General features: G+C 44.0%; 1 protein-coding gene across 4 annotated transcripts in view; it reads left to right on the forward strand.

Annotated features, from left to right (window-relative positions):
• The window catches only part of ppp1r32 (protein phosphatase 1 regulatory subunit 32), an 81,954-nt gene that overhangs the window by 46,328 nt on the left and 20,585 nt on the right, over positions 1-15,041 (forward strand). For all 4 annotated transcript variants that reach the window (XM_033039039.1, XM_033039038.1, XM_033039040.1 and 1 more), the window contains 2 exons: positions 883-1,047; positions 4,519-4,599. In XM_033039039.1, coding sequence (XP_032894930.1) covers positions 883-1,047; positions 4,519-4,597 — 244 coding nt within the window. In that variant the 3' untranslated portion in view covers positions 4,598-4,599. The remainder of the gene's footprint in view (positions 1-882; positions 1,048-4,518; positions 4,600-15,041) is intronic.

Raw genomic sequence — 15,041 nt, forward strand, 5'->3', positions numbered from 1 at the left:
AATGTTCTCCAGGGATGCTGCCTGACCCTCAGAATTTAGACAAGTTTAAAGTCTAAATTCTGACTTTTTCTCAAGTTTAGTGACATACAGCCTGGAAACACTCTGCGGCTCCCCGAGTCCACACTGACCATCGATCACCCCCCAACACTAGCACTAACCTATATGCTTGGGACAAATTACAGTTTTTACCAAAGCCAATTAACCTACAAACCCGCACACCGTTGGGATGTGGGAGGAACCAGAGGAAACCCACGCAGTCACAAGAAGAATATACAAACTCCGTACAGACAGTACCCGTTGCCAGGATTGAACCCAGGTCTGCAGCAGCAATACCCCTGCACCACTGTGCTGTCCCGTGTCACTTGTCACTCCAGTACGTTGTGTGTTTTGTTGTAGATTGTACTACTCTATTTTGCCAGTTGGAGGCTTCTTTCACTGGTAGTGGCAATGGTGAGGTGGTGGGTGTGTATTTAAATGGACGAGTTTGATTCAAGGGAAATAGAGCAGCTTGATGGATAAAATGACAAATTACGGCTGCACAGTGGCGCAGCGGTAGAGTTGCTGCATTACAGTGTCAGAGATCTGGGTTCGATCCTGACTATGTATGCTGTTTGTACGGATTTTGCACGTTCTCCCTTTGACCACGTGGGTTTTCGCCAGGTGCTCTGGTTTCCTCCCACATTCCAAAGACATGCGGGTTTGTAGGTTATTTGTATGGATGAGAAGTGGGATTATATGGAACTACTGTGGACGGGTGATCGATGGTTGGCGTGGACTCGGTGAACCAAGGGGCCTGTTTCCATGCTATGTCTCGAAAGTAAACTAAACAAAATTAGCCTAAAAAATCATATTTTGATTCTTTTCAAATTTTCAAAATGTCAGGTACAACGACAAAACTCCAAAAGGAGAGGACAGAGAAGGTTGGACAAGGGGTGGTATCCTGAAACAGGTGCCTGATGGGTTTATGCGAAGTACCACCATGCATAAGCACGGTCCCGACTACAACATAACAGAGAGTCTTCGGCGGACTCACCCCCACGTGGCCAGGTAAGAAATGAATCGCTCGTTCACCCAAATTGCCTGGTCTGTGTGATGGACTGGGCTACATCCATAACTCTCTGCAATTTATTGTGTGTCTTGGGCAGAGCTATTCTCAAACCAATCTGTGATGCAACCCGATAGGATGTTCTATGAAGAAGGGTCTCGATCCGAAACATCACCCAATCCTCTCAAGAGATGCTGCCTGACCCGCTGAGTTACTCCAGCTTTTTGTGTCTGTCCTCTGTATTTTTGTTGTATGTTCTCTGGGGCTGTCTGTGAGATGTTGGCACTCTCTCCCTGTGATGCTGCATTTGTTTGAAATATCCCGACCCAAAATGTCGCTGCCTGACCCGCTGAGTTCCTCCAGCACTTTGTGTTTTATGCTCAAGATTCCAGCACCTGCAGTCTCTTGCATCCATTTGTTTATTTCTCTTTCCTTTCTTCCTTTCCTCCTTCCCTCCCCCAACAAGCATGTACAGAGCTGAGGGGGATGTGTGACGACACTGCATCTTGTCACAGGATCAGAACTAGAGTGGGTGGAAAAATGAACATTCGTAATCCTGTTGACTGCTTTACAGGAAAGCTGCCTGATGTTCTCTAAAGAATTAATAACTCAAAATCGCAAGTCTTAAAAATAGGAATGAATGGGGTTTTGTGGCTAATATCACACAAAGTCAAGGCAGGCAAATTATCTCACCTCCTTGTTAGTATCTGGTGCCTATCACTATGCCAACTACATCGATTATCTTTGGGTGAAGATGCAGAGACCAGTGAAGTCTCAGATGTGGCACAGTGGCGCAGCAGGGAAGCTGCTGCCTTACAGCAGCAGAGACCCGGGTTCACCCATGACTACGGGTGCTGTCTGTACAGAGTTTGTACATTTGTCCTGTGATCGTGTGGGGTTTCTCCGGGTGCTCCAGTTTTCTCCCACACACTAATGATGGGCAGGTTTGTACGTTCATTGGCTTCTATAAATTCTTCTTAGATTGTAGGATAGAGCTAGTGATTGCTGGATGTGGCGGACTCGGTGGACCGAAGGGCCTGTTTCTATGCTGTATCTCTAAACTAAACTAACTGGTTTGATCGATGTTCGTCATAAACTTGGTGGGCCGAAGGGCCCAATTTTAAATGAGGAATCCTTTAATTAATCAATCAATCAATCAATTCAATCAATCAATTCAATCAATTCAATCAAAGCCAAATGCCTTTTAGTTCAATAAACAGGCACAAAGTGCTGGAGTAACTCAACTGGTCGGGCAGCATATCTGGAGAACATGTGTAGGTGACATTTCAGGACAAGACCCTTCTTCAGACTGTTTGTGGTTGGGGGAGAAAAGCTGTTAGAGAGATAGGGGCAGGACAAAGCCTGGTGAGTGATAGGTGGATACATGTGAGGTACATTCCTCCCTCTGACATCACAATTCGCACCTCTTCTATCCTTATATCGCACTTTTTGACTTTTCATCTCTGGCCTTTGTCCAACCACACGAAAACAAAGCTTTTCACTGTACCTCAGTACATGTGACACTAATAAACCTAAACCTAGAAATATAAATCTAAATCTAAAAATCATAAAAATATCTATGTTAGAAACCTCTTCTGTTGCGTGAGTGTAGCTTTGCCTGTGGATTTCTTCAGTTTAGCCATATATCTGTGTAAGCAAACAGACCAGGTTAAAGCTTTCAGAAGATTGTCGTAGAATCATCGTCAAACACTGCATTAGACAGACGTCTTAGCTCATAGTGTTCGCACTTTCCATGTTCACATGTAGGCCAATGCATAAACAAAACAATTGGCTGCAGTTGTACCATTGTTTGAGGCACTGCTTTGACGTAATTTTTGCAGTATTCAATTCATGCAGAATTTTAAAGTTGTCTACGAAGGCTTTTAAAAATAAGTAATCTTTAGCATCCAATGAGTCTGCATCCTAATAGAGCCCCTTTAAAAACTGTTACTTTGTTTATTCATTGTCTGTACTCCTTCTCACCTAGGCCACAACTAACAATGGCCTGTTTCCTTCACCATTGTTACTTTTTTGCATATCTTTCATTCATTTGTTCCACAGTATATCTCTCTACATCACCGTCAATATCTCTCGTTTCCATTTCCCCTGACTCTCAGTCTGAAGAATGGGCTTGACACAAAACGTCACCTATTCCTTCTCTCCAGAGATGCAGTCTGACTTGCTGAGTTACTCCAGCTTTTTGTGTCCATCTTCAGCCGTAGTCATATCTTGCTGACATGAAGATACTTGTTGGAGATCAATGATCTCATTGTCGGGATATCACAGCAAAGCTTTCACAGGGCAGTGTTGTTCATCTAACAATATTCATCTGGTTCATCAATAACTTTAGTTAATATTGTGACAGAAGTGAGGGTTTTAATGTTGATTACATAACAATGCACTAGTATTGGGTTTGTTAACTTAATGTTAATAGTTTATCTATATATTATGTGTTAACATGTTTGTTTTGCGGTCAGTATATATGACAATTAAACATTCTTGACCACTTGATGGCACAGCTTTTTTTAAATTATACAAATACTTTTATTCAAAAAAATAAAAGTCAATATACAAATTAGCACAATCAAAGACTGCCTATGTTGACAGTTTTACAAACAACGATCATCAAATTAACATAACGCCAACTTTATCAACAAAACACTCAACCTACCGCTGCGACCAGCGTTCACGGAAGGCCTCAGACGTCCTCGTGGATACCGGGTGTTCCCTCTCCAGGGACACGCTGGCACGGACGTAGGCCCGGAAAAGGGGCAGGCAGTCAACCCAGGTGCGGCCATCGACTAGCCGCTACCTGGACCTGCGAATGGCCATCTTGGCCAGGCCCAGGAGCAGACGGACAGGGAGATTCCCCCCCCCCCCCCCCTCCCTCCCGACCTTCTCCCCTCTGTACCAGGTGCCCAAATATCAGGAGTGTGGGGCTAAAATGTAGCCAGAACTGGAGGTCAGGTGGTAACATGGACCGCCAGGGCGTGTCCGGAAGGACGACAAGGGCGAGGAAGTGCAGATGGCACAGCAGCACAGCTGGCAGAATCACTATCTCACAGCGTCAAAGACCCGGTTTCAATCCCCACCTCAGGTGCTTTATATGGAGTTTGCACATTCTCCGTGTGACCACGTGGGTTTCCTGCTGGTGCTCCGGTTCCTCACACATTCCAAAGACGTGCAGGTCTGTGGGTTCATTGGCCCTCTGAAGAATTGCCTCTGGTGTGTACGGAGTGGACGAGAAAGTGGGATAACATAAAACGTGTGTGAACAGGTGAGCAATGGTTGGCGCAGACTCGATGGTCCGAAATGCCTGTTTCCATGTTGCATCCCTAACAGTAAGAGGATCTAATGTGCTCATGTATAGTACGATTTGACTTGATAGCATGCAGAGCAAGCTTTTCACTGTCTCTCTGCACATGTGACAATAATAATGTAAACTAATCTAAACTATTTTCTTTTCATGACAGGACAATAAAGTCTGTTGATGAACATCATGACGATCACATGTATGATCACAAACAACGTCCACCTGGACTGATTCTCTGAGCGTAAGTGTTGGGTCATGCACAGGGTGAAAGGTTGGCTGGGGACAAGAATCTCAAACATGCACCATACTCTACTAAGTCGCCAATTGTAAATAAGTTATTTTATCAGATTCATTAAAATGCCGAGAATGGTTATGACAGAACAAATTCTGATGAACACATCTGGTGACCATTAGAAAGAATGTTCCCTTTGCACCCCTGGATCTTCGAAGGTATTTGAAGAAAAGTTTATACTGGCAGTAACAGGCGGACTTGGGTTAACATATGATTAGCGTTTGAAGGCACTGGGCCTGTACTCACTGGAGTTTAGAAGGATGAGGGGAAAACTCATTCGAAGTTACCGAAAAGTGAAAGGCCTGGATAGAGTGAATGTGGAGTGGATGTTTCCACTAGTGGGAGAGTCTAGGACAAGAGGCCATAGCCTCGGAATAAAAGGATGTACTTTTAAAAAGGAGATGAGGGGGAATTTATTTAGTCAGAGGTGGGTGAATCTGTGGAATTCTTTGTCACAGAAGGCTGTGGAGACCTTCAATTGATATCTTTAAGGAGGAGATAGATAGATTCATAATTAGTGTGGGTATCAGAAGTAATCGGAAGGCAGGAGAATGATTGAATGAATGGCAGAGTAGAATTAATGGGCCGAATGGCCTAATTCTGCTTCTAGAACTTATGAAAATAAACAGGTGATTTAGAAAGTTAACAAACACTATAATGGGGAGCTGGAGAGTAGCCACAAGTCAGAATCTAATTGAGAGGGTTTGATAAATTGTACATTAAAAATAATGGAAACCTCAAAGTTTGAAACAGACGAGGACATTTTTTGGAAGAAACATCACAACCCAAAATGTTGTCTATCCATTTCTCTTGACAGTCACTGCAAGGCCCGCTGAGTTGTTCCAGCATTTTGTTTTATTGGGAGTAAGATCCCTGGAGCCGTTTAAGGACTAATTGTAGTGAGAATTCTTATTATTGTTTGTGTCTTTACTTTAGAGATACAGAATGGTTACAGGCCCTTCGGCCCCACCGAACCAGCAATTCTCTATTCTAGCACTATCCTACACACAGGGGACAATTTAGAATTTACAGAAGCCAATTAACCTCCAAACCTGTATGTCTTTGGAGCGTGGGAGGAAACTGGAGAAAAACAGAAAAACCCAAGCGGTCCCAGGCGAAGGTACAAACTCCGTACAGACATCACCCGTAGTCAGGATTGATTTTGGGTCTCTGGTGCTGTATGCAGCAGCTCAACCGCTGTGCCACCGTGCCACCCTTTTCTGAAGATGTCGTTTGTCCCTTTTCCTCTACGGTTGCTGCCTGGCCAGTTGAGTTTTGTATTTTGGGGAGTAAGACCCCTGGAGTCATGTAAGGACCACTTGTTGTGCTGTCAGAATTCTTATTGTTGCTTGTGTCAGTGAAAGAGGTTTTAATGTTCATATGCATGACCCATGAAGGATTTTTAAAGAAATAATGCAAAGAGGCAACTTGCGCAAGTACAGCATATAATGCCAACGCCCAATTGGCCTTGAGAAAGATGGCACTGAACTGCTTTCTGTACTTTGTACCTTCCCCATTTCTCCTCACCCCACCCATCGAATTAGCTTCCATTGATTTAGCCTCAGGAACAGCTTGAAAGCGCGCACCACCAGACTCAGGAACAGCTTCTTCCCCTCTGTTATCAGGCTTTGGCCTTCCATAAGCTAGGGTACTGTCCGATTCACCTCTTCCCCATTGCGAACATTAGACTTTGTCTCTGGAACTGATGCGCTACTGTTGAGAACTATATTCTGCACTCTGTATCTTCCCCTATGCTCTACATATTGTACTCAAGTACAGCTTCTTCCCCTCTGTCATCAGGCTTCTGTTCAGTCCTTCCATAAGCTATTGTACTCTCTGATTCACTGCTAACCGTTTGCGGACATTGGACTTTGTCAGTGGAATTCATGAGCTACAATGCTGAGAACTATATCTGTATCTTCCCCTTCACTCTACCTATTGTACTTGACTTTGATTTGATTGTATCTATGTATGTTACATCTGACCTGTTTGGATAGCAAGCAAAACAAAGCTCATCCATGGTACATGTGACAATAATAAACCTAAACGTGAATCAGGATGTCAATGGGAGTACGGGAGTAGAAATCATGGAAAAACACTAATATTTTCCCAATGTAATAAGAGAAACTACTCCAATATATTTCAAAAGGTGCCAAAATACTGGAGTAACTCAGCGGGCCAGACCACATCTCTGGAGTAAAGGAGTAGGTGATGTTTCAAATCAGAACCCTTCTTCAGAGTGAACGAGGTGTGGAGGGGTGGGGGGTGGAACAGGGAGCGTGGTATTAGCTCAACATTTCTTTCCTTTTAAGTAAACCTTTCAGAAAACTTTTTTTTTCCTGTCCAAAATTTTACAACCGATTTGGCAATAATTTACAGCCTACACATATTCTGCAATTGCTGCTTGACTTTACGCTGCTGTTATTCTTTTGGTTTGCAGGATGACCTTGGATTTCTTTGCAGTATTGTAAACTTTTACAAGAAGTTAAAATTTACCGTATTTACTCTAAAAGCGTCTCACCTGAATTAATTCCATGTACAATTGCGAACACTTTTGGATTGTACTATCTGCTCTGGATTCCGTAACCAAATAAGCTGCTCATACCCTTGATATAAGCTTTGCAGTAAGATCAGCCCAATGGCACAGATTTTAAAATGCGCTACAATATTATTGTCAGATGTCAGTTCCTAGGAGATTGTTTCTGTTGTTTAATCTGGTATAGAGTACAGTGCGGAAACAGGCCCTTCGACCCACCGAGTCCGCACCAACCAGCGATCCCTGCACACTAACACGATCCCACACACACTAGAGACAATTTACAATTTGGTCAAAGCCAATTAACCTGCAGACCTGTACGTCTTTGGAGTGTGGGGGAAAACCGAAGCTCCCAGAGAAAACCCACGCAGATCACAGGGAGAAAGTACAGACTTCATATCGACAAGCACCGGTAGTCAGGATTGAACCTGGATCTCTGGCGCTGTAAGGCAGCAACTCTGCGCCACTGTGCCATCCTTGTTCATCAAAAGAAATGTAGTCAAACAGGCATCACACTGACGAATCATCATGGTAGTAGTAAAATTAACTATTAACTAATGCTTTAATACTTTGTGCAGCAAAGTGGTGCAGTGGGTAGAGCTGCTGCCTCACAGCGCCAAAGACCCGGGTTCGATCCTGACCTTGGATGTTGAGTTTGCATATGCTCCCTATTCCTCCCACGTTCCAAAGATGTACATGATTGTAAGTTAATTGCATCTCTGTTAATTGTCCATGTTGTGTAGGGAGTGGATGAGAAAGTGAGATGGCATAGGACTCATGATCAAAGGTTGGCGTGGACTCGGTGAGCCAAAGGGCTGTTTCCATGCAGTATTTTGAAACAAAACGAGATATTTTGCAGACCGCAGCTACAAAGTTTGGAATTAACACAAAGATGATGTTAGAAGCTGAAATATCATATGCACTAAAATAAATTGATTGATTGATTGAAAAGTACAGCATGGAAGCAGGCCCTTTGCCACAGTCCAGGCCGATCATCGATCACTCGCTCACACTAGTTCAAGTTCAAGTTCAAGTGTTCAAGTGAGTTTATTGTCATGTGTCCCTGTATAGGACAATGAAATTCTTGCTTTGCTTAAGCACACAGAAAATAGTAGGCATTTACTACAAAACAGATAAAATGTGTCCATATACCATGATATAAATATATACACACATGAATAAATAAACTGATAGTGCAAATAACAGAAAGTGGTTGGTAATAGTCAGAGTTTTGTCCGAGCCAGGTTTAATAGCCTGATGGCTGAGAGGAAGTAACTATTCCTGAACCTGGTTGTTGCAGTCTTCAGGCTCCTGTACCTTCTACCTGAAGGTAGCAGGGAGATGAGTGTGTGGCCAGGATGGTGTGGGTCTTTGATGATACTGCCAGCCTTTTTGAGGCAGCGACTGCGATAAATCCCCTCGATGGAAGGAAGGTCAGAGCCGATGATGGACTGGGCAGTGTTTACTACTTTTTGTAGTCTTTTCCTTTCCAGGGCGCTCAAATTGCCAAACCAAGCCACGATGCAACCGGTCAGCATGCTCTCGACTGTGCACCTGTAGAAGTTAGAGAGAGTCTTCCTTGACAATCCGACTCTCCGTAATCTTCTCAGGAAGTAGAGGCGCTGATGTGCTTTTTTGATGATTGCATTAGTGTTCTTGGACCAGGAAAGATCTTCAGAGATGTGCACGCCCAGGAATTTGAAGCTCTTGACCCTTTCAACCATCGACCCGTTGATATAAATGGGGCTGTGGGTCCCCCTCCTACTCCTTCCAAAGTCCACAATCAGTTCCTTGGTTTTGCTGGTGTTGAGGGCCAGGTTATTGCGCTGGCACCATATGGACAGTTGCTCGATCTCTCTTCTGTACTCTGACTCATCCCCATCAGTGATACGCCCCACAATAGTGGTGTCGTCAGCGAACTTGATGATGCAGTTCGCACTGTGGTTCGCTACGCAGTCATGGGTATAGAGTGAGTACAGCAGGGGGCTGAGCACGCAGCCTTGAGGTGCTCCCGTGCTGATTGTTATTGAGGCTGAGTTCTATGTTAGTCTGCTTTCTCATTTACTCCCTACACATTGGGAACAAATTTGCAGGAGCAAATTAACCTACAAACTTGCAAGTCTTTGAGATATCGGTTTAAGGATAAGGGGGAAATCTTTTAGGACCGAGATGCGAAAAACATTTTTCACACAGAGAGTGGTGAATCTCTGGAATTCTCTGCCACAGAAGGTAGCTGAGGCCAGTTCATTGACTATATTTAAGAGGGAGTTAGATGTGGCCCTTGTGGCTAAAGGGATCAGGGGGTATGGAGAGAAGGCAGGTACAGGATACTGAGATGGATGATCAGCCATGATCATATTGAATGGCAGTGCAGGCTCGAAGGGCCGAATGGCCTACTCCTGCACCTATTTTCTATGTTTCTATGTTTCTATATGAGTGGAAACCGGAGAACCCGGAGGAAAAACACATGATCACAGGTAGAACATGCAAACTCCACACAGACATCAGTCTAGTGCCATTCTAGTATTGTTTTAAACAGGGAATTCTGCAGTATTTAGCAATGAAACATATATAAGTTTTAGCGCTCTGTAAACAGTATGGTTCAGTACACCGTTATAAACTCATTTAATGAAGCATGACATTTTAAGAGTTCTTCTCACGTGTGCAGTTTGCTATTGTCATGAAATTCACATTAGTTCACTGATTTCTGTAGATTACGCAGCAGTGTGTTCAGTATCAGGGAAAAGCATCAATGGAACAGCATCATCTGTTTTTCTCTTTTAACTGCATAAGCATACTCCAGAGTTTCATGCTACTCTAAGTTTAATTTACAGATACATGTGGAAACTGACCCATCGAGTCCTCGCCATTCACCAACCATCCATTCACAATAGTTCTATGTTATCCCACTTTCTCATACATACCTTACTTCCACACTTGGGGCAATTTACAGAGGACCGATTAACCTACAAACCCACATGTCTTTGGGATGTGGGAGGAAACCGGAGCATTCGGAGGAAACCCACATGGTCACAGGGAATGTGTGCAAACTCCACACGGTTATCACCAGATGTCAGGATCAAAGCTGGGTCACTGGTGCTGTGAGGATGCAGCTCTACCAGCAGTGCCATTCTGCCTGGAAGGTCAAGCTGATAGCATTCAATTTTAAGTTGTACATTTGTAATGCGACGTCTTAAGCATTCACCTAACCTTTGCTCAGAAACCTACCAACACCCAGTGATAGATAAGCAGATGCTGGGTGGAGGGAGTTGGCAGCAACAGTGGACACTAAAACAAAGAGCCGGTAAGAAGAACCTGGGGGGGGGACCTTACCTTCCGCGGTCAGCTGCGGGTGGCACCCCCGTGGCACAAAGACTGACGGCGGCGCGGCGAAGAGTGGGACGACGGTTCATGGATGATCATGATGGAGGCGATGTCTGCAATGGGCCTTTATGGCCAGCTGCAGCTGGGACTTTGAAAATGGCACCAAAACCTGGCGACTCTTGCATATGGACTCAGGGTGCTGTCTCTGTACATTCGGTACCTAATCAGGGATTGTCCTTATGAATGGCAATAATCCTACTGAGCTGTGTGCAAAAGAAAATAATTTCACTGTACTTTGGTACACGTGATAATAAAGGAACCATTGAACTTCCCAGGACCATTCTCTCTGAAGGTCCTGCCCTGGTTTGACTTCACAAAATGCAACACCTCACACCATCTTGAGGGAAAATAATCCAATATGATACTGTGCTCGTCCTAAGCAGCCCTGCTGTGTACCTCTTCAACCATGGCCACGGTGAAGTGAAGGATCTAGAAAAAGCGAGAACAAAATTATAATTGTAAAGTCGAAGAAATAATTGCCCAAAAATAAGTTCTCTCTGGCGCTTTTACCTGAAGCTCTGTTTGTAATCTTCCGTAGAAACCTTCCACCAATTATTACGCAGAACTTAAAATTATTATGTGAGTGGGATCATTATAGATTAGTCATCTCATCAATCAAGTGGGTGTTTGAGTGGTGTAAGTTCTTTGAACTATTTAAAAATAAGTGATGATTCTTCCTGACAAGCGGTGTCAACGTGAGGCTCAGTCATTAAAAACGGAACCTGCCTTCAACCCTGGCGATGATTCTCTCGCCTTTTTAACGCAGCGCACTGAACTGAAACACAGCTATAAGAAATAAAATTAGGAACAGGCCATAGGACTTCCCAAACTTGCTTTGCCATTCAATAACTTTGTGTTCTATATTCATCAGAGAAGGACTAGATTCAAGAGAGTTTATTGTGATTTTATTGAGTTTATTGTTTATTGTGTCCCAGATAGGACAGTGAAATTCTTGCTTTGCTTCAGCACAACAGAATTATAGAAGGCATGAATACGGAACAGATCAGTGTGTCCATATACCATTGTATAAATATATACACACATGAATAAATAAAACAGCATACTGAGGCAGCACGGTGACACAGCAGTACAGTTGGGACGACAGATGGCACAATGGGCTAAGTGTTCGGCTGGCAACCGGAAGGTAGCCGGTTCGAATCCCGCTTGGAGTGCATACTGTCGTTGTGTCCTTGGGCAAGACACTTCACCCACCTTTGCCTGTCTGTGAATGTGTGTGAGTGATTGGTGGTGGTCGGAGGGGCCGTAGGCGCAGATTGGCAGCCACGCTTCCGTCAGTCTGCCCCAGGGCAGCTGTGGCTACAGAAGTAGCTTACCACCACCGAGTGTGACTGAGGAGTGAATGAATAATGCGATGTAAAGCGCCTTGAGTATTAGAAAGGCGCTATATAAATCCCATCCATTATTATTATTAATATAGTTGCTGCCTTGCAGCGTCAGAGACCCCGGTTCGATCCTGACTACGGGTGCTGTCTGTGTGTGGAGCTTGCACGTTCTCCCTGTGACTGCGTGGGTTTACTCCAGGTTCTCTGGTTTCCTCCTACATTCCAAAGGCGTGCAGGTTTGTAAATTAATTGGCTACAGTAAAAGTGTATATTGTCCCTCGTGTGTCGGGTGAGGATGAGAAAGTGAGATTACATGGCGCTAGTGTGCACAAAGTTTATCAATAGTCGGTGTGGAATTAGTGGGTCAGTTTCCTTGTGCCTCTCTAAATTAAACTTAGTTACATGAATCTCTGAAGCATGCTTATGTAGTTAAAAGAAAAAAATGTTGTCGAATAATTGGCCTCTGTAAATTGCCTCTAGTGTGTGGGATATGACAGTGGGATAACCTAGTATGCTGGTAATCGATGGTCAGCGTGGACACGGTGGGCTGAAGGGCCTGTTTCCATGTTGTATCTCTAAACAAAACTAAACATACCTGTGGTAAGGCAAGTATGTAACATGAGAAAAACATCCATTCCCTCTGGTTATCATAGTTTTGACAATAAATGTGTGAAAATAATGGCTTAAGACCATTTGGCAATGCAGTTTAATGGAATGGTTTAGGGATTTGGCCATGCTCTCAATAGCTGATACAATCCAGAGGGAAATAATGTCAGGGGTTATGGGGAGACAGCAGGAGAATGAGATTTGGAGGGAAAGTTAGATCAGCCATGACTGAATGGCAGAGTACACATTTTAGACTTTACTTAAGACTTTAGAGATACAGCATGGAAAGTGGCCCTTCAGCCCACTGAGTCCGCTCTGACCAGTGATCCCCGTAAACTAGCTCTATCCTACGCACTAGGGACAATTAACAATTTTACCTACAAACCTACACGTTTTTGGGATGTTGGTGGAATCCGGAGCATCCAGAGAAAATTCATGCTGTCACAGGGAGAACGTATAAACTCCGTACAGACAGCACCCGTAGTCAGGGTCGAACCCGGGTCTCTGGCGCTGTGAGGCAGCAACTCTACCACTGTGCCAAAGTGCCAAATGGCCTAATACCTCGTGTAATGTATGAACTTATGAACTTAAAGCAGGGCCACTGTGTCAGATAGCAAAACCTGCAATACAAATTGGAAATAAAAATAACAACCCAAGGAAGTATTATTCAAAGAGACTGAGATCAGGAATTAACAGGATAGGATTAGTGTGCTCCTGGAATAGTATTGAAGCATATGGTTGTTTTATTAAACGTTAATTGAGTAAAAATTACTTCTCAGTTCAGCTTTTATGCTGTTTTCCATTTCTGTAATCCACAATGATCATTTTTCCAGAGTTCTACGGTTGGCTGCCAATAGCTTTTACAGCACTTAAAGTGTGTGCACTGTCTTTTACCCAGAGTACGGGAATCAAGAAGCAGAGGACGTAGCTTTAAAGTGAGAAGAGGAAAGACTTAATAAGAACCTGAGGGGCAACTTTTTTTATACAAAGGGTGGTGGGTATACGGAATGAGCTGCCAAGGGAGGTAGTTGAGGCAGGTACTATAGCAACATTTAAAAGACATATGGATAACTACATGGATAGGAAAGGTTTAGAGAAATGTGGGCCAGATGCAGGCAAATGGGATTAGCATAGATGAAGTGTCTTGATGGGTTGGGCTGAGGGGGATGTTTCCATGCCGCGTGACTCTAAAATGGTTAGTTTTTAAAATGACTCCTTGCTGTTTTTATACACCTTGCATGTTTAGGTTCAGAGTCATGGTGTTACAGTGTTAGATTCGTACAGTGTGGAAACAGGCCTTCAACCTAGCTTGCAAACACCGACCAACATGTCCCATCTACCCAAGTCCCACCAGCCTGTGTTTGGCCCATATCCCTCTAAACCTGTCCTATCCATGTACCTGTCTAAATATTCCTGAAATGTTGAAACATCTGAAACCTGCCTCAACTTCCTCCTCTGGCAGCTCGTTCCATACATCCACCATCCTTTATATGAAAAAAGTTGTTCTTCAGGTTCTTATTAAATCTTCCCCCCCTCACCTTATACCTATGACCTCTGGTTCTCGATTTCTCTGCACTGGGTGAAAGACTCTGGATTTACCCTACTACTCCCGTCTTTTAGTTTAGCTTTGTTTATTATTGTCACATGTACTGAGGTACAGTGAAAAGCTTTTGTTTGTGTGATTTCCGGTTAGGGAAAAGACTATACATGAATACAATCTATCCATCCACAGTTCACAGATAAAGGATAAAGGGTACATTTAGTGCAAGATATAACATTGAAGTCCGATTAAAGATATTTAAAAGATCTCCAATGAGGTAGATGGGGGGTCAGAACGGCATTTTGATTTTGATAACTGAATGCAAACCAGAAAAAAATTATAAGTCACGGCATTGTTTCAAGAATGGACACTTGTCGACTTAAGGGCCTGTTCCACTTGGGCGTCATTCGCGTGTCATTTACGCGACATTCTGAAAATTGCTTGCTGTGTCGTGATGCGCGCATGGCGCGTGGTGACGTATGCAGTGATGTGCGGTAATGCGCAGTGACCCAAGATTTTGTGAGGCTCAAAATCCTCGCGCGCCACCTGCGTGACATATCCCTTGCGCACGCTGACGTACTGATGGCATATGCTGACGTACTGACGGCGTACGTGTAGCGCGTGGTGATGCATGGTTACGCACGGTGACGCACGGACGTTGCCTATGCTAATTTATCGTGCACCGTGCGTCGACGTATAACCATGCGCCGCCCGTACGCCGTCGGCGCACCATTTGAGCGCCGCATCACGTGACCACCCGGGTATAAAGCGCACGTAGTTTTGAAACATTTTCACCATAGTATCTTTGATTTTCACTGGGAAAATCCTTGTCACGGAGATCGGACAAGTACGAACGACATCACAAATGGTTCCCAAAAGAAGCAGGGCCCTCAAGAGCACTTGGCGCGCGACTGTCGTACTGCTAGACAATTTTTGCGTGACAGTCACTACTGGCCTGTCGCGTAAATGACGCGCAAATGAC

This window comes from Amblyraja radiata, chromosome 20, assembly GCF_010909765.2.
Source record: "Amblyraja radiata isolate CabotCenter1 chromosome 20, sAmbRad1.1.pri, whole genome shotgun sequence".
Classification (NCBI taxonomy): Eukaryota; Metazoa; Chordata; class Chondrichthyes; order Rajiformes; family Rajidae; genus Amblyraja; species Amblyraja radiata.